The sequence below is a fragment of the Anabrus simplex genome, chromosome 5 (genome assembly GCF_040414725.1).
Source record: "Anabrus simplex isolate iqAnaSimp1 chromosome 5, ASM4041472v1, whole genome shotgun sequence".
Taxonomy (NCBI): domain Eukaryota; kingdom Metazoa; phylum Arthropoda; class Insecta; order Orthoptera; family Tettigoniidae; genus Anabrus; species Anabrus simplex.
The window spans coordinates 17380264-17401036 of record NC_090269.1 but is presented as its reverse complement, the minus strand read 5'-3'; the positions used below and the strand labels follow the sequence as shown (position 1 = coordinate 17401036).

General features: G+C 40.0%; 1 protein-coding gene and 1 non-coding gene across 2 annotated transcripts in view; both read right to left on the bottom strand.

Annotated features, from left to right (window-relative positions):
* The window catches only part of LOC136874271 (dendritic arbor reduction protein 1), a 509855-nt gene that overhangs the window by 85702 nt on the left and 403380 nt on the right, over window positions 1-20773 (bottom strand). Inside the window, exon 3 of the mRNA XM_067147895.2 lies at window positions 20540-20599. Coding sequence (XP_067003996.1) covers window positions 20540-20599 — 60 coding nt within the window. The remainder of the gene's footprint in view (window positions 1-20539; window positions 20600-20773) is intronic.
* Window positions 7489-7595, bottom strand: LOC136875156 (U6 spliceosomal RNA). Its single transcript, XR_010860399.2, has one exon. It is a non-coding gene; the product is annotated as a U6 spliceosomal RNA (small nuclear RNA).

Here is a 20773-nt window from a genome sequence, read left to right as displayed (position 1 = left end):
GAACATTAGTCTGACATTTGGGAGTACTTTAATGCAAGAAATTTGCACGAATAAATTTATTGGCACGCAGAAACAGTCACTCTTCCGTGCAAAACCTGTCATTTCAGCGTGTCTTAATACTGTTCATGCTATTATGACTACTCTCGGAACTCGAACTCGAATACTACTCTCTTCTCTTACATAGTTACAGACCGATAACCGTTGATTTTCCCCTTAAAGTCGCATAAATGTGTTCGGAAAGGGGTCATGTTGTTACACTCGCTGCAAATATTAATCTTACTATCTCGGTCACTGGTTTGTCAATCGGGATATCTGATACATAACCCATTTAAACGTTCCGCTTGTGCTGCTATCTTTTAGAACAGAACGGAATAGAATACCCCTATCCCCTAGCTCCGGATCGCATCCAACTGGGAAATGAAATGTCGTATGGCTTTTAGTGCTGGGATATCCCAGGACGGGTTCGGCTCGCCAGGTGCAGGTCTTTCTATTTGACTCCTGTAGGCGACCTGCGCGTCGGGGTTAGGATGAAATGATGATGAATACAACACATACACCCAGCCCCCGTGCCATTGGAATTAACCAATTAAGATTTAAATCCCCGACCCAGCCGGGAATCGAACCCGGGACCCTCTGAACCGAACGCCAGTACGCTGACCGTTCAGCCAACGAGTCGGTCATCCAACTGGGAAGAGAGGATTCATGTATTGCAATCCATTTATTTGATGCATTCATTGTTTCTTTGTGGAGACACTCAGAAGGGGAGGAGAAAACTGAATTCAGATTTATAAGGAAACTTTTTTTCTTCTCTCAAGTGTAAACCTTGAGCTTGTTAAGTGATCTTTATAGAAGGAACGATAAATGTTGATTATCAAGGTATTTTATGACACTCTGGCGGTTCTGTAACTTATAACGAACCGACTTAGTGTATTAGAAATTCAATGCAATTTCCTGTGTGTTATATGCGTCATTGTCAAAGAAAAACCACAAAGCTATCCCAGTAGCAGTGAAAGAAACTGAATGGTATATTCAGTGCTCTTGATTACTTCGTTTCTTACAAAAACTTAGCTCAGTAAAGTTTTATCGACTACAAAGGCCATCTGTGGAGAGAACAAAAGGTACGGAAGCAGGACATGATTTGTAATACAATATGATATAATCAATACGACTTTACAATACAAGGACAGAGCTTGTAATGTATTTCTTTCTACGTAACTGTAAAGAAATTCGATATCGTATTAAATGGTGAACGATAATTTGTGGACATACAAAGCTCGCCTTTCGTCACACTCCATTTACTCTGGAACTGGACCCAGTCTTATAACGGAAAAGTGTAAGAAAACAAATACCGCACATAGTTGTGAAGATCTGAGCCCTCTTTTTTCTCCATCCCTTCATTCTTCAACTTATGACGAAGAATATTGTATTACCGAGTTCGATAGCTGCAGTCGCTTAAGGGCGGCCAGTATTCGGGAGATAGTGGGTTCGAACCCCACTGTCGGCAGCCCTGAAAATGGTTTTCCGTGGTTTCCCATTTTCATACCAGGCAAATGCTGGGGCTGTACCTTAATTAAGGCCACGGCCGCTTCCTTCCCACTCCTAGTCCTTTTCTGTCCCATCGTCGCCATAAGACCTATCTTTTTCGGTGCGATGTAAAGCAACTAGCAAAAAAAACTAATCTAATACACCATTTCTAGTAGAAATTACACATAAATGATGTGAATAATAATAATAATTGACAGTCATTTCGGTGAAAATCAGTGTGAATTTAGAAAGGGCGGATCTTGCTCAGAACAGATATTCAACCTCAAGTCCACAAGCCGTCACAGATAATGAACTCCAAAGTCAAAGTAGTAACATTTACAGATTTAAAAAGGATTTTTACTCTGCTGATAAGAAAATTCTAGAAAAATTAATCCGAGAGTTCGAATTTAAAACCAAATTGGCAAACCTAATCCGTGAAACCGTGACAGACACCGTATCAAAAGTAAAATTTATGGGTGAAATATCTAAACCATTCAGAAAAAATACAGGTGTAAGGCAAGGTGATGATTTATCTCCAATCCTATTCAATTGCGTCCTGGAGAAAATATCAGAATTTGGAATGTAAAACTGAAGGAACACAAGCTATCACCAACAACACTAGGAAGAAAAAATACAGGTGTTGAAATAAACTGTCAAGCATTTGCAGATGATTTTGCCATACTTTCAGGAAACTTGAAAAACGGAAGAAATGGCAACAGAACAGGTTTAATATCTGTAGAAAAAAACAACTTTATGACAAATATTAAAAAAGCCTCAGAATTTTTAATAGAAATTGGTCGAATAAGGAAGGTGAAAATATTCAAATATTTGGGAAAAACAATTCAAGAAAATAGTTTGGGAAAATCCCCTGAAGAAGAAAGGATACACAAGATGGAAAGAGCATACGGTATAACTAGGAATATCTACAACAAAAAGTGTTTATTTGAAAACCACAAAATACAACACTACTACGCAGTAGTCAAACCGGAATACCTAAATGAGAGTGAATGTCTAGTACTGAATTACAAGCTGAATAAATTAGAATTACTGGAAAGAAAAATTATACGGAAAATACTCGGTCCGCTAAGAACTACAAAACTCTCGAAAACAAGAAGTAACGATGAAATATACCAGAACATAGAAAACATAACAGATACAATGCGGAAGAGGTCACTGATATTTTTTGGATATTTATACAGAATGGATGAGAACATGTTAACCAAACAGATCTTCAAATATAGTTGAAACAAGTAGTCAACAAACACATGGATTCGTGTTCATGAAGTCAAGAAGGATTTGGAAATAAATAACATAAAAGAAGAAGTGTCAACAGAGAGAGAGAGGTTTATAGAAATAACGTGTGAAAATGGAAGGATTCCAAGTTCGGGAGGGAACGAAAACAGGCTCAAAATGATCTGAGGAGAGGAAAAGTGGGCATAGTGAGCAGATGTAGGAATATTGGAGGAAGAGGAAGGAACAACAAACGATGAAGCTTTGAAATTGTCACGTGCTCCCTAGAAGACCGTAACGGAGAAAGAAAGAAATGATAATTATCTATCGTCCCACGAGAGAAAATGTAATGTGGATTAAGAGAACAGCGGGCCATTACTCATTAAACTGATACGTTCACTGATACGTTACGCAAGAAACGCTTGCAATTCTATGGTCATATCTATCGAATGGACAACGGCAGACCCACCAAAACATTATTTAAAGTAATAAGCTCAAAGAAGGTCGGAATAAACTGGCTAGAAGAAACTAATAATAATAATAATAGTTTTACGTCCCACTAACTACTTTTTAAGGTCTTCGGAGACGCCGAGGTGCCGGAATTTAGTCCCGCAGGAGTTCTTTTACGTGCCAGTAAATCTACCGACACGGGGCTGTCGTATTTGAGCACCTTCAAATACCACCGGACTGAGCCAGGATCGAACCTGCCAAGTTGGGGTTAGAAAGCCAGCGCCTTAACCGCCTGAGCCACTCAGCCCGGCAAAGAAGAAACTAAGGTGGACCTCCAAGAAATGAATAACACGGACATCATAGGAGATCGTGGAGCGTTTAGTACAATAGTAGCCAAGCATGAATTTGTGGAGAAACCTAAAAAGAAAACTGGTAGGAAGTGGTCCACCGAACGCAAGATGCAACAAAGTGCATTCATGAAGAGATATTGGGAGGATAAGAAGACGAAAACCATCAGGTCAACGAACAAGTTCAAACGCGCTCTTTGAGTGGGCATAACTAAGAAATAATAATAATAATAATAATAATAATAATAATAATAATAATAATAATAATAATAATAATAATAATAATAATAATAATAATAATAGTTTTGAGTCCCAATAACTACTTTGATGGTTTTCGCAGACACCAATGTGCTGGAATTTTGTCCCACAAGAATTCTTTAACGTGCCTGTAAATCTAACGACAACTTCAAATACAGCTCAAAAGGTGAACGTTGTACTATCTGAGTCACTCAGCCAAAGATAAATTCCGTTCATTCGTTTAACTTAACTGAAATCTGTACTTGGATATTTTTCACTTGTTTTTTCCCTGTCCATTCTTACGCTCAGCCACCAACTTCTACTCTTCCATTTTGTTAAGTGTTTCTATTTACTGTCACGGACTCATCTTATTATCACAGCCTGGTCTTCTGTTACACGGACACCACATGAACGGTAAATACATTAAATAATAGCTGTCTCAGACATGTATTCATTACGGTAACCTCTGACCCCTAGTTTGTTGTCACGTCTGCTGAGGAACGCAGGCTAAGGTCTTGTATAGCTACGAACAGAAAAAGGAGAACACTGGTTCTTATAACAAAAATATCGAGAATATGTCAGATGATGATTATATTGTAGTCTTAAGAGATCCTGTTGCTGATTTTTGTTTTTTATATTTTGCTATGGTTTACGCCGTATCAACTCAAAGAGAGGTGTTATGACGACGACGGGATAAGAAAGGGCTAGGAATGGGATTTTTTGGTAAGGGCGAGTACTTGGGGGTCCCAGGGTGAAAACTATGCCCCTTTACTCATCTGTTTCCGAGAAATGCCGGTGAGTCGGAAAAGTCTGGTTCTACACCGGCGGGGGTAAAAACGATCTGGCTGAGAGGCGGCATTCACCACCCATCAGAGAAAAAACCCCAAAGAAACTGACCATCGCCTCAAATTTTCTTGTGTGAAAATGGCAATTCACGGAAAACCACCTTCAGGGCTGCCGACAGTGGAGTTATGCGTGTTGCTCACGATAAAATATTTCGTAAAATTTGCTGTGCAACTACTTTTATAAAAATATGACGAAAACAGGTTGTGCTGTTAACGCTAAAATTATTTTATAAAATCCGTGGAAGCATCAGAATGCCCATCTATGAATTAAATTCTGCACTAAGATGTGTATGTGCTGCCAAAGATTGAGTTTAAAGCCCGTTTACCTTCGCTTTCATATCAGCCTGGCTTGTTTTCGGCCGAACTTGTGACACCAATTCCGCGATTGAGATATCTACCCCCGTTCTTGCATTTCTGTTGTGATACATTGGCGGTTTAACCTCATACAAACACTAATAGCTTCCTTAGTTCATCCGGATCCTGCCATTTAGGAATGTTCGTTTGTGTTTACAAACGAGCTTCATGTCGCAGCGCCAGCATCATCATGGCAGCTCCGCTAATTGGTTCGTTTCACAAAATTAATTTTACGGAATAGAACATGTCCTGTTTTATGAAACGTTTTACCAAAGGTTTTATGAAACTTGAATTTGACTGTGAGCAAAAGAAATTTTATGAAATGAAATTATTATACAAAAAATTTGAAAGAAAATTTTGCCGTGAGCAACAGGTAGGCCTATTAGAAGCCATCATCTCCCAAACGTAAGCTCACAGCTACACGACCCAAACCGCGAACCCAACTCACTCGGTACAGCTGATTTAATGTACAATCAATCAATCAATCAACCAATCAATCAATCAATCAATCAATCAATCAATCAATCAATCAATCAATCAATCATCTGCATTCAGGGCTGTCGCCCAGGTGGCAGATTCTCTATCAATTGTTTACCCACCGGGCGAGATGGCCGTGCGCTTAGGAGCACGCAGCTGTGAGAGATAGTGGGTTCGAGCCCCACTGTCGGCAGACCTAAAGATGGTTTTTCGTGGTTTCCCATTTTCACACCAAGCAAATGCTGGGGTTGTAACTTAATTAAGGCCACGGCCGTTTCCTACCCACTCCTAATCCTTTCCTATACCATCGTTGCCATAAGACCTATCTATGTCGGTGAGACGTGAAGCAAATTGTAAAAAATAATTGTTTACCCACTCTTAAACGATTTTAGCTTAAGTGCGGCCAATATCCAGTATTCGGAAGATAGTGGGTTCGAACCCCACTGTCGGCAGTCCTGAAGATAGTTTCCCGCAGTTTGCCACTTTCACACCAGGCAAATGCTGGGGATGTACCTTAATTAAGGCCAGGGCTGCTTCCTTCCCACTCTTAGACTCGTCCTGTTCCATCGTCGCGATAAGACCTATCTGTGTTGGTGCTACGTAAAAAAAATCTTACATGATTTCAAAAAACTTATCGAATATTTTTCTTGGTAAATTATTCCAATGCCTAATTCCTCTTCCTATAAATTAATATTTGCTACAATTTGTCCTCTTGAATTCCAAAACGGATGCTTTCTGTCTTCAGTCATAAATACAAATAGATCGCTGTGAGGTTTGATGCCGCTATCTTCAACATGCGGGGCGTTGCGTTCGAACGTTGGTGGGAAATTATTCCCACCGTTCCGATCTGTACCTGGATGTCGTACAGCATAAATATTTTTTCAAAAAAGTCAGTATATGAAAAGTGACTGGAAAACAAGGGTAACAAGTAAATAACGCTGAAAATATGGATGGTAAAAATAACTTTACAAAACAAGAACGAATTTCTGCAGCAATATGGGTGTGCCCTGCACATCACGACATATTTCATCCATTGCTGCCAAACTTATTCACTGAGACTGGGAAATTGAACTTGCAGTTTTGAGTCCAGCTCCATGCGTGGGTGTTTGTATTTGTTCCTCTTTATCTACACACAGTACGTAACGCTGCCAGTCACGTCAGAAACGCTGTTCCCAAGTTGCGTCCCTCGTGGTATGCGAATTGATTCGCCGCATTGCCTTCAAACGTTGTCGGAAATTATGCCCACTTTTCCGATCTCTACCTGGATGTCGTATAGCATAAATATTTTTTCAAAAATTCAGTATATGGAAAATGACTGGAAAACAAGGGTAACAAGAAAATAACGCTGAAAAATATGCATGGTAAAGATAACTTCACAAAAAAAGAAATAGAAAACCTGAGAAATTGTGATCCTACATGCTATAAGAATACACAATATAAAAAGTTGCTAGAAGTTTGTCACCTGAATAGTATAATATTTATTTTAGCTGACAGTTGCAACTTTATATTTTTAAAGTGATTGCCGAAAGGACTCGTAGTGTTGACCACACGACAACTCAGCTTTCGGGCTGAGCAGCGGTCGCTTGGTAGGCCAAGAGTCTTCAGGGGTGTAGTCCCATGGGGTTAGGTTAGGTTAGATAACCACGAGAGACCCAAACATGTTTAACCATTCCAACAACGTATAGATAGTCCTTAAAGCAATCAATCAACAACAAACCCCATGGCGCAACAACCCCGAAGGATCATGACTACCAAGCGACCGCTGCTCAGCTCGAAGGCCTGCAGATTACGAGGTGTCGTGGGGTCAGCACGACGAATTCTCTCAGCCGCTATTCTTGGCTCTCGAGAGCGGAGCCGCCATCTAACCGTCAGACAGCTCCTCAATTGGAATCACGTAGGCTGAGTAGACCTCGAACCAGCCCTGAGATCCAGATAAAAATCCCTGAACCGGCCGGGAATCAATCCCGGGGCCACCGGGTAAGGGGCAGGCACGCTACGCCTACACCACGGGGCCGGCACAAAAAAATAATGTGGAACGCTCCACGATTTTGCGAATCATCCTTGCGCAGGAGCCATGCTAATCTTCTCTGTACCGTTCCAATTTTAGTATATGTACCGCCGAAGCGAGTACATAGATAGTCCTTAGTCTGAGGAAAATATAGAAACTCCACAATATGGAATCAATTCGAACGTGGTTTTCCTTACAACCCGGGAATCAATTCGGATATAAATTGATGGAAAGTCAAAAAGAATAAATCAAGCATTCTTTCTCGTCGAAAATTACTGATGTACAGGTAATAGATAGATGTGGGGTTAGGGAAATCTAGAATGCATTCACCTTTGTTTAAGTTCTTACAGCGAGTGAATGATGCAATTAAGATCCGTGAAAGGATCATTCTCCGTCACCTAGCACGTCCTAGACCCTTAGCTGGGTCAGGCTCTGTAACACAAGCGGGCAGAGTAAAAAGCTCACCGTAAGCTTACATAACAAGGAGCTCGGTAAGGAAGACATGCGTGTCTGATGCTGACTGACCTAGCACATGGCCGGTGTCATAAAAACCTACGCCGTGGATGGACTATGCTACGAAGTTTCTATTATTAATTCTAAAAAAGGAACAGTTATAAAATTTTATACTCAACAGTATGCTGCACTTTACAAATGCAGGAATTTCTCTCAATGGATAATGAGTGATTCCCTCACTAAAGGTATGTCGATAACTGGCATATGTGATTTTTAAATGTTGTTGTTGTTGTTGTTACTGCTGTTATTTTTCCATAAAGAGGTCTATTGCAGCTCTAAAAGCCACCCTATCGTGTGTTGACATTTTCATTTCTTCGTAACTACTACATCCTACATCTGTTTTAAATGATCGTCGTATTCATATTGTTCTACCCCTACTGATATTACAACCTACCCCCCCCCCCCAAAACCAACCGAGCAAGTCTTGGGTGTCTTAAGATGTGTCCTATCATTCTATTTCCTCTTCTGCGACTGGGATTGACACCATTCATGTTTTACATCCACACGGTACTGTCAACGTCAGGGATCCTACTACAAAGTTGCCTGGGTTCAATCTGCCTCATTCCACCTGGACCACACTTAACAGGATACACTGCGGAGTCGGAAGAAGTGCTTCTGGTCTGCATCAGTGGGGCTGGAAAGAAGCTCCATCTTGTGACTGTGGTGCTAATGTGCAAACCAATGTGCACATTCTGAAGGACTGCCTTTCGAGCGATTTTGCTGTTTTCATCGATGATATATATCGTGTGACCCCTGAGGTACTTTCTTGGTTGGAAGAGCTGCACATTAACCTTTTTAATGTGGACTTTGTATATACATTTAAGGTGCATACAGAGTCAATTGTATATCTTGTGTGTGTGTTTGTCAAGAACTTGTACCTAGAGTCCATTGTCAACTGTAGCTTCATACGCTAGATAAATAAATATTCTCCTCTTTTAGTCAAATTCAGCCACATCGATCTCCTCTCCCCAGTTCGATTAGTTATCTCTTCATTCGTAATTCGTTTCTACCCATCTCACGTTCAGCATTCTTTTGTAACACCATATTTCGAACGTTTCTATTATCTTTCTTTTTGAGCTAGTTATGTTCCATGTTTCACTTCAATACAATGCCACGTTCCAGAAGAAAGTCTTCAGAAAATATTTCTAATTCCTATATCACTGTTCGAAGTGAACAAATGTATTTTCTTAAGAAATATCTTCCTTGCTTGTGCTAATCTACATTTTATGTCATCCTTACATCTGCCACCGTTCTTATTTTACTACCAAAGTAACAATATTCACCTACTTCCTTTGAGGCCATTTCGTAATCTAGTATTCCTTGCATCACCTAACTTCACCTTACTGTTCTTCATTACTTTCGTTTTTGACATCTTTATTTGCATCTTATAATCCTACTCCAAGAATGTGTCCTTACCATTCAGAAGTTTTACCAGATCTTCTGAAGACACAGATAAAACAATATCATTTTCAAATCTCAGATTGTTGATTTCCTCTCTCTGGGTTGTGATTCCCTATCACAATTCCTCTTTGATTTCCTTTACGCCCTGTTCTATATAAACCGTCTTTCTGGACTGCTGCTTCTTTCTTTAAAGACCTCGATTCTCATCACTGCAAACTGATTTTTATACAGACTGTAGATAATTATTCTCTTTATTTTTGCTAGTTGCTTTACGTCGCACCGACACAGATAGGTCTTATGGCGACGATGGGATAGGAAAGGCCTAGGAGTTGAAAGGAAGCGGCCGTGGCCAAGGTACAGTCCCAGAATTTACCTGGTGTGAAATCGGAAATCACGGGAAACCATCTTCAGGGCTGCCGGCAACGGGATTCGAACCGACTATTCCCGGGATGGAAGCTCACAGCTTCTTGCTGCACTGCCAACTCGCCCGGTGATTATTCATTCGCGGTGCCTGATCCCGATGACCTTCAGAATCTCCAATAAAGGACAAACTGCACATTCCCGCAAGCCTTAGAGAAATAGGCAGCAGGACGGTAATTTGCTCTTCTCCCTGGTCTCTACTCAGTGTTGAATTTCTTTTATTTACAAGTTTCTTTACGTCGCACCGACACAGATAGGCTTTAAGGCGACGATGGGATAGGAAAGGGGTAGGAATGGGAAGGAAGCAGTCATGGCCTTACTTAAGGTACAGCCCCAGCATTTGCCTGGTGTGTAAATGGAAACTATGGAAATCCATCTTCAGTGTCGCCGACAGTGGGATTCGAACCCACTATCCCCCGAATACAAGCTCACAGCAGCGCGTCCCTGACAGCACAGCTCTCGGTTACCCAATTTTAGAAGGTCAGCAGTGTACACGGATTTAGCCCCGATTTGTGGCCGAATTGCCTTTCTTTGACGCCAACCTTTTACGGATTGATGTATTAACTATTCCGTATTTCTGTACTGCTTGGTAGTGTGGTGTGTTGTGAGCACATGAAGAGGTGTGTATCAAGATGGTAACAAGCACCCAGTGACAGAGCTAGAGATATTCACCAAACGCCACAAAATATCCAGCCCGGTTGGGAATCGAACCCCGTCCTTCCGGGTGAACCGAGCACGGTTTTACTGCCTCGGCCAGGAAGACCTCTGTTTCTTGGCATTGCCAGCTATAACACCATGAAAGCTGCTGAATACTGTAGTGATATTCAGAGCGTGACTAATGCACCCACATGCTATGGAAGGTGTTGCAATAGCATCTTCTGGCTCAGTGAGGAAGGCAATGGAAAATGACTTCACTCCTCATTCTGTGTACTACGCCTCATTTCTGCACCATGATCGGATGTTGCGGTTTCTCAATATCGAAATAAAATTTGGCAGTGTTATTTGAGGATCCAACCGACCCCTAGACTACTTAATGAACAAGCAAGCAAGCAGGCAAACAAACAAACACACACACACAAACAAAGAAACAAACAAACAAACAAACAAACAAACAAACAAATGAAGATTAACGTAGCATGTATGTCATCACAAGTTATCGTTTCTGTAAAGTCCGCCTCTGTAACGTAACGGTGAGCACTATTAGCTAGGGTCTGGGTTCGATTCTCGGTACTGACAGAAATTTATGGTCATCAGGATCACTGGTATGTGAAAAAAAGTACATTGGGTTTGCCTAAAACAGAACACCATCGGGATTAGGACACGAATTCTTCCGGCTCTATGGCTAAATGGTTAGCGCTCTGGTCTTTGGTCGAAGGTGTCCCTGGTTTGATTCCCAGCCGCGTCGGCGATTTTAACCTTAATTGGTTAATTCGTCTAGCTCGGGATCTGGGTGTTTGTGTGCTGTCTTCATCGTTAGAAATTATACTGTGGCCAAACGGTGAAGAAGAATCAGAAGTTTCATCCTGTTCATGGTGAACGCCTAACAAAATGATTGCTTTGTAGCCGAATATTCGACAGATACTGGAGCGACGCGTTTTCAGAATAACAATTCATTTCTCGACTTAAAAAGCCGATTTTCTTCCTGTTGAGTGCAGTTTGTTCCTTGGTTGGGCGGGAAATTGCAACCAGGCCTCCACAGGTAGGTACTGTAAAAGGTAAAGGCACTATCGTTATATTTACGGTTTAATTCCGATTAACATCATGCATCTGTGAGTATGCAAGGTCAGTTATTTTTTTCTCCTTTAACTTCCAACGTTGGGTATACTTATAGGTCTTCCGCCATCACCACTTGTGATCAGGAAGTAGTGACCTCGCCTGAATAGGGTTCGCTACCAGTGTGTAAACATAATTTACGTTTTACGCGACTGTTGCTCTTGTACTTTAATTCGTTATTTTGTTATTTATAATAACCTACACAAACCAGTCAAACTACAGTTATGCAATTGCTTAACGAATCTCCTTGTACAGTCTGCGTTCCAGAAACTCCTCTAGAAGGATTCATGAAGCAACAGTCAGTGGGATGAAAATTATATTCGTTTCGAGATAAATATGTCTTATGGCTGGTGTTCATCCGAAAATTTGTGCAACGTGACGCGACAAAATAAGTGACGGGAGTGTAACCATAGCAACCGTGCAGGCTGGTTGTCATTTTCAATTAGGAGCCGTTGATGGATGGCCATGACCGGAAGACACATTTATGATCATTTTATTTTCACAAAGGAAACGTGGTTTCTTTTGTTGACATGTTTTTCTCCAGTTATTAATTCGAATCGACAAGGCTGTTCTTTGATAATCAATCCCTGTCACTAAATGTGATTTAAAGATGCATCAAAATCTATGTCCTGGTTTTATCATCATTCGAAAAGGCATTTGTATGCAATATATGCGTACATTTTCCAGTGAGAATCTAAGAATCTCCATTTGGTTGGACGAAACATGTCATTCCATGTTTAATATTATATTTTTTCGCTCTTATGTGGCCGTCTTCTAGGCTAAATGGTTTGTGTAGTGAGTCACAGGATTGTGATTGGCTGATCTTTATTGGGGTAATCACATTATGAGGTTACATGTAAAGGTTATAGATGTCTTCATATAGTTATCAGGATATTTAACACATCATTACTTACAGTGATCACAATGCGTTACTGTCAACCCACCAAAACAGCAATTAAAACGGACAAGACTTAACTTCTTGAAGAAGCTTACAACCTGATTATTCATCCCGTTTGCCATCGTACCATTGCCTGCACTCCACCTCACAAATTTGTCAATATCTATTTGCATTCGCTCACAATCCTGTAATTTATCTAATACTCCATACAGTGTAAGATTATCCCCATAACGTTATATGTAATTCTAGTTCTTCACTCATATCATTTATATATATGCGAAAAAATAGAGGTCCAACATTAGTGCCTTGTGGGACCCCGCATTTTAATCAATACTGGATCTACCATGAAGTATGTGCAGCCTTTTACAGGAGTGTGTCACTAGGCATCTTCAGCAGTTTTCTACTGGAAACTTCGTTTTAACATCACAATGCAAGCGATCTTTTTCCTACTTATGCCTAAAATTGTTTGTTTAGCAATGTCGTATTCTTCACACATTAGCCACGGAAACAATGGAACTGTAATGTTTCTATCAGTATAAGTTCCTCTCAAACACTGAATGCGCATTCTCTTGTTCGATGCTATTGTTACGCGCAGTCTCCGCTTGTTTTGCTTTTCCTCAACTGACCGAGACATACTGCCGTGGTATTGATGCTTCTTGTGTTTGGAACGAGAGCACTTAGAAACACTGTGTTGCAAGATCTAAGCCCCCCACCCCCCAATGGCGCAACAGCCCCTACCAAGCGACCGCTGCTCAGCCCGAAGGCCTGAAAATCTCCGCCAGCCTCTTGCATTATTTAATTATGTTACATTTTAACCTCCCAGAGTGAGACTGTCACGTTAATAGTTACAATTTTGTTCTCGAAACGTTTTATCTAAGTATCCGAAGTCTGAAATATTAGGGTCAGTGTCCAGTTTCTGGCTCTCATAAGAATTTGCGATTGGTTAGGGTTATATCTAATTTCTAGTGCACCATCACTTCCTGCACAATGCTAGTCTCAATTACTTACACTGATCAGTCCAGACACAACACCAACACAAGTGTGGGCCGTCTTCTCCCTCTTGTTGTGTTACTTCCATCCACGAAACCCTCAAGGAAGGTGGTGAACCACCAAGCGGTCCCAGTTTCGATTTCACGACGGGTCCGGGATTTTAATCTTCATTGGTAAATTCCAGTGGCTCGAGGGTCTTTGCCTTCTTCAGCATTATAATGCATCGTAGGTAGGGCTCCAACCTCACAGATGCGCAGGTCGTCTATTGTAAGGCGTCAACTCGAAAGACCTGTACCATACCTCCCCGGATGCCGCACGCCATTATTATTACTATTATTATTATTATTATTATTATATTGTCCAAGCTATGTGTAATATTCTCCTCTTGCATCGCATCGTAGCAAAAATACTAATAATAATATCCGCATAATAGCCTCCGCTACCGAATGCGAGTCTGTTGAGACGACATCAGCTGTGTGACTTATTTATTAATTTCGACACTCTGTTCTCATCAACTGCCGGCCCGGCAGTGTAGAGATAGCGCGCCTGCCTCTTACCCGGAGGGCCCGGTTTCGATTCCTGGCTCGGACAGGGAATTTTACCTCGATCTGAGAGCTGGTTCGAGGTCAACTCAGCCTACGCGATTACAACTGAGGAGCTATCTGACGGTGAGATGGCAACCCCGGTCTAGAAAGCCAAGAATAACGGCCGAGAGGATTCATCGTGCTGACCACACGACACTTAATCTGCAGACATTTGGGCTGAGCAGCGGTCGCTTGGTAGGCCATAGCCATTCGGGGCTGTTGCGCTATTTGGTTCTCACCAACAGGTTGAGCAATTCTTGTAAACCACACTCGTCAGTCAGTGGTCGTTATAGTGAAAAAAACTATATCGACAGGTTACCATGCGTCCGACTTCGTCCGGTATCGATCCCGCGATCTTGATTGCAACCACTCTGTCTCTTCCAAAAAGAATATTCAATCACAACTGACATTTATGAAACAGTGAGCTGGGAATAGATAAATAACTCAGGCCAAACTGCACAGACTATTATCTCCCTTGACATCTGAATTGTGGTCTGTAATTGGTTGCTGGTCGTATGTAGTGCTAGTTGGACTTAGTTTTAAGAAGTCAAATGGTTATTCATTAATCAAGAAGACAGAAGTGGAGTGCTTCAAGACGTAGGTTGTGTTCACTTGTCTAATGTAAAGGATTGTTTTACATTCTGATTACACTGCACCACTACTTAAAACATTTCTTCAGCTCTATTTCCTCCAGCAGTACAGGTTGTGTGTCAAAAGTAACGTCTGTCTGGGAGGAGCTGGCCTTCAAGCTTCAACTTTTGATTGAAAGAGGGTGAAGTAACCTCGAACCAATCTGAAGAGTGCAGACAAAACGCATCAGGTTACTAACTCACGAATGGCAATCGTCATAATTATTCGTACTGGTCACGATATTGAGTTGCTTCAGTGGCTCGGTGATAGTGTGTCGGGATCCGGATACGAAGATCATATGTTCAAATCCAATAGAAGGGTGCAAAACTTCCACGTCAGCAGTCTAGTGTTCATCCGCCAAAAATTAATTTGATTTCAGTTGTAACGGAGATACATTTCTCTCTGCCGTCTGGCAGAATAAAATGAAACGTCGAAATTTACATGCACTTAACAGTGTAAAAGACTTCGACGTCAAAAATTCTTGCGCACAACATCTGAGGCTGCACTATTATTATTATTATTATTATTATTATTATTATTATTATTATTCAAGCAAACCTGACTTTACGAATTAAGAAGGACATGCCCACGTAAATGGCATTCGTAGAACTAGAAAATGCACTTGATAATGTTGATTTGAGATTATGAAGATGACCGGATCGGATATCAAGAAAGAAGCTACTTACAACCTGTAAAAAATCAGTCTACAGTGATAAGAATCAAGAGCTATCAGAAATAATTAGCACTCCAGAAATGAGTGAGGCAAGGCTGCAGTTTGTCCTCTTTAAAAACTCTGTCCGGCTCCATGGCTAAATAATTAGCATGCCGACCTTTGGTCACAGGGGTCCCGGGTTCAATTCCGGGGGGGTGGGGTGTTCGGAAATTTTAACCATAAATGGTTAATTTCACTGGCACGGGGGACGGGTGTATGTGTAGTCTTCATCATAATTTCATCCTCATAACGACGCGCAGATCGAATCGAAAGACCTGCATCTGGCGAACCGAAATTGTCTTCGGACACTCCAGGCACTAAAAGTCATACGCCATTTCATTTCTCAAAACTCTGAGATTTGGAAATGATACTGTTATTTTATCCGAGTCTGTAGAAGATCTGGAATTACTGCTGAATGGTATGGACACAGACTTGGAGTGGTGCAAGATGAAAATAAATAAATTAAAACTATAGTAATGGAGTGCAGTCGAAGGAAGTCAGATGATGCAGGAAATGTTAGATTGCGAAATGAAGGAAATAGATTTGTAGTTCAGTATTAGAATAACTAACGATGGTGGAAGTAAGCAGGAGACAAAATTCGCACTAGCATAACCAAGGAAGGCCTTTTTTTTTTAAGAAAATAAATTCTCTCACTTCAAACATTGATACATGAATTAGACAGAAGATGTTTTGAAGACTTTCGTCTGGAACGTGGCTTGTTTGGAAGTGAAACATAGATACCAACCAGTTCAGCTGAAAAAATGCAATATTTTGAAATGCAATATTACAGAACCATAAGAAGAGATAGAACGACAGGGCACATGCTAAGACACTAATGACTTGTTCAGTAGGTTTTATGAGGGAAGAGTAGGCAGTAAGAACGGTAGACGATATCATGAATATGAGAAACAGGTTCGAGTAGAATTTTTTTTTTTTTTTTTTTTTTTTTGCAGTTGGTCCGTAAGATCATACTGCCAGCTCTGTACATTAAGAAAACAGGCAGGTCAAAGAGCAACATCTTTTCAACATGGGACCTTTCGTGGCATTGTGACTAATTGGTGATAGAAAGCCATGGTACAGGAACTTGGGTTGGATGAGAATAGTTTAAATACAGACTATAGAACAAACGTATCACAATGTTAAATTGGCTTCACTTACAAATTTGGGTATTGCGTGATATATACGGATGTCATAGCTGCTTAACAACGACGAAACGGAAGTGGGAAGTGGAACTTTGCGTTGTATAAGCGTTTGTTCGAGTAGGTTACGTAGAAATGAAGAGATTAGCCCAGGATAGTTTGGCATACTGCGCTGAATGAAACCACTTTATGGACCGATGAGCCCAAATATTATTATTATTTTATTATTATTTTCATCACCATGTGAACAGTTCCGTAACCGGGCAATCTTTCTTTATTTAACATATTTCTTTCTTTAACGTTTACTTCTACTCACGATAGAGCGACTATCTCCAACTAAACCCGGAGACATTTCACGGAATTATGCTCCAAGATCTAGTCAATATCGTTGTAGAAAATCACCCTTATAGCTATAACAGAGCGTGAACACTTGGAAGTGAACGCGCTGTGGGTTAACGAGCACGTGGAGGACATCATGAATTAAAAATTCTGTGTTGAGAACTGGTTTAGCGAGATGCAAGGTTAAAGTGCATGCTACCTCTAAGGCCGAACTAATAGCTAGTTATTAGCCGGTTGAATATAACATACCCAACGTCCGGGTACGTATGACAGCCACTGCCGCAAATGTGTCGTCCCTTTAAAATGACTGTACTAAAAGTGATCGGTAGATACGGTGGACTAAAACATTTTAATATTAAGAATTTATTGTTTTAAAATATGTCTACTTCTTGTAGCATCATTAATTTTGCAGTGCTCTGAGGTCAAGTGGTCTCTTCGGCGGAGAACTGGGTGATGAAATATCAATGCTAGAATGATTAATGTGAATTCTTGAAAATATTACAGGAATATGACTATTTGTTTTGTCTGTCTGGGCCTATTCCAGGAATATGACTATTTGTTTTGTCTGTCTGGCCTGTTCCATCTTCTTACATCTACATTTGTTGGCTTTTATTTCCAATCCATTTTCTTGAATTGTTTCATCAAGATATCGTTTATCTTTCCAATATTTTGTCTCCACGAGTGTTGATGCTTGTTTGTAGCACGTCTTGTATTCTGTTTATTCAAAAGATATCTGGAGGACAACTTTTTCAGAAATTTCTTTAAGGAATTCAATCTGATTTTGGGCCGCTTAAACGTCTTTAGTTAAGTTTACTAGGTAATCTGTAAATGCTAATCAATCTATCGCCGATTTTCCGCTGTATAAAGTGACTGGTTGGTGAATTTTGATGATTAATTTGTGTTTACGCCATTCTTGTAAAACTTTTTCAAGGGCGAAGTTGAAGAGTAAAAGAGAGAGTCCATCTTCTTGAATTACTCATGTTTTGATGATGAAGATGATGATGATTATTAAAGTACATTATGTGCTTACCGTTCCAATTCGGAAAAGTTTTTCTATACGATAATTGATATTATTATTATTACTAATGATAGATTGTATTATTTCATTTCTCTCTCTCTCTCCCTCCGGGAGCACGTTCCTTAAAATAAAACGAAGCTTTTAAACTAGCATTAACACTAAGAAACATTATAAGGGCATTAAGGATTACTTGTAAAGTTGATAACGTCTTATTAGTTATGCATATCCTTTCCGACCTAAGCCAGTTTCCACGCCGGTAAACATGAAAGGATAACATACAGCGGAAGTCACGGCCGTCAGACTAACATCAGGTGCACACGCGGTCTCTTTTCATTATGCAATAGATTGCCTTATTTTTAGAGACAAAATACTACGTGCTTTTGTAAATAATCGAAGAAATATTGGAAAATTTAACAACGAAATACAACACATTACTTAAGATTTAACAGGATATTTATGTTTGCAGGAATATGTCAAATTGTAACAAAGTTGCTTGAATTTTACATCCAAAATCATTCAACTTGTGAAAATTTGAATTTATAATTCCTCCTCTACAATACTTTAATTGTCTTTATTAAAAAGACTACATTAAATTATAATAATAATAATTATTATTATTATTATTAATAAGGTGGAATTATAAATTCAAATTTTCACAAGTTGATACTTTGACAATACGGAGTCTAATATGAAGTTTATAACGTGCAAAATCATTCAATTATTCTGTGTTTGACATTGTTAGCGAAAGCTGTTTTCGTAGTCTTCTGGTAGTAAAGTTTTTATAACATACAGTAACATATTTCTAAAGAGGACCTTGTATAAAGTAGAAAATTATTGTAAACGAGTTACATCTCTAGTTTAACTAATCTGTGCGATACGAAATGAAGTTTGTCCAAGCAGACATTAAAGTATATTTCTGCGCGAACCCGCGGTAAAGGAAGATTTTTTAGTAGTGGTTTAACATCGCACTAATACACTGAATATTTTCGGCGATGCGAGGGTGGTATAGGGTACAGGCCCCTGCATTTGCCTGTGTGAAAATGGGAAACCTCAATTTGTCCTCTTTAATTCAAAATTTATCTTCATTTTATGATCTTCCCTACTTTTAAGAACTCTACTCGACCCTACTTTTAAAAACTCCACAGAATCTTACTCGTATACTAATGTCTCCACTAACAGCTCGACACATTCCGCTATGTCGAACTTCCACGTTTTCCAGGTCTTCCCAGCTTAAAATTTGCAACATTTTCATAAAACTGTTCTTTTGTTCGAAATCACCCAAAACAAATCGTGTTGCTTTCCTCTGAATTGTTTCTACTTCTTTTATCTTCCTGGTGAGGGTCCCATACACTAGAACCGTACTCTAAATGTTGTCTTACCAGAGATCAAAACGCCCTCTCTTTACGTTCTTACTACAACTCCTAAATACCATCGTAACCACGTGAAGTGATCTGCAATTTTTATTCACAATCCCATTTATGTGAACACGCCAATTAAGATTTTTCCTTATGTTAACACCTAGGTACTTACAGTGATCCCCACGAACTTCCGTCATCTCATCAACACAGTAATTCTCTTATTTGTGAAACTTAGAACCTTACATTTCCGTCCAGTTTCCATCATACCATCGTCTGTTGCCCATTTCACAACTTTGCCGCGGTTTTTTGCAGTCGCTCTCGATTCTGTAACTTATATATACTCTATAATGCATAACGTAATATGCTAAAAGCCTTATGCACGATTTAAGACCCTATATATATATATATATATATATATATATAAAGAAAAACAGAAGTCCAATACCACTGTCTTGCCGGACCTCCCTCTAATCAGTATAGGATCAGATAACGCTTCACCTACTCTAATTCTCTGAGTTCTATTTCCTAGAAATATAGGCACCCATTCAGTCACTACTTTGTCTATACCATCATTTTCGTGAATAATGTTCCCATGATTTTCTCTGTCAAATGCATTGGATAGGCCAATAATCCATTAGACCTCCTGTATATAAAATATCTGCTATATCTCACTGGAATCCTCCAAGTTGAGCTTCACCGGTTAAACCTTTCCTAAACCCAAACTGTCATCTATCAAGCCAATTAGTAACTTCACGAGCGTGCCTAATATAACCGGATAAAATGCGATGCCTGAGGTTACATGTAACACACGTATTCACCGGGTGGTCAATTATTAATCATACTACAACCAAAACGGTCAGAGGTGAGAGGTTCCAAAATAAAAAGTGAAGAAACATGGATGGATTTGATTTTGTATAAAAATAGTATTTACGCAATCATAATTCTGTCAGCTTATCATCTGTTTTCATGTGCCAGAGAGGCTTCCGTCGTCTTTGAGGGTTGAGCTCGAATACAATATTCTTTACCTCTTTCCCATCACCTTTCAACGATTAAATGGTGTGCCACTAAGGATATGCTCATGAGAAAATCTTGGCGTTTAACTTACCGCTCTATCTCCGCATCGTTCATTCTTAGCAGCTTTGATACATAAAACATGAACCATTTAACAACAGCCGGTTTGAAAACGATCATAGCTCGCTTCGAATATGGAAGCAGTGGTCGCTCTAATCAATCATTTTATGAAAATATGCATGGAACTGCACACAAACTAGCATAATGAGTGATGTTCTTACCTGTGTGTATCCTCTGGTGCGCTTTCAGATGGGAGCTTTTCGTGTACACTTTGGTGCAGCCTGAAAAGAGAAATAGCTACAATTAATCTGTAGAGTTCTCAATAGAACAAACAACCTGAAGCTAAGCCATTGCACGTCCGTTAGTCCCATTTCGATACGGGGTCGGGGATGAGGTGAGACGAATTTATATGGCATATTTTTACGGTCGGATGCTCTTCCTGACACCAGCCTCAG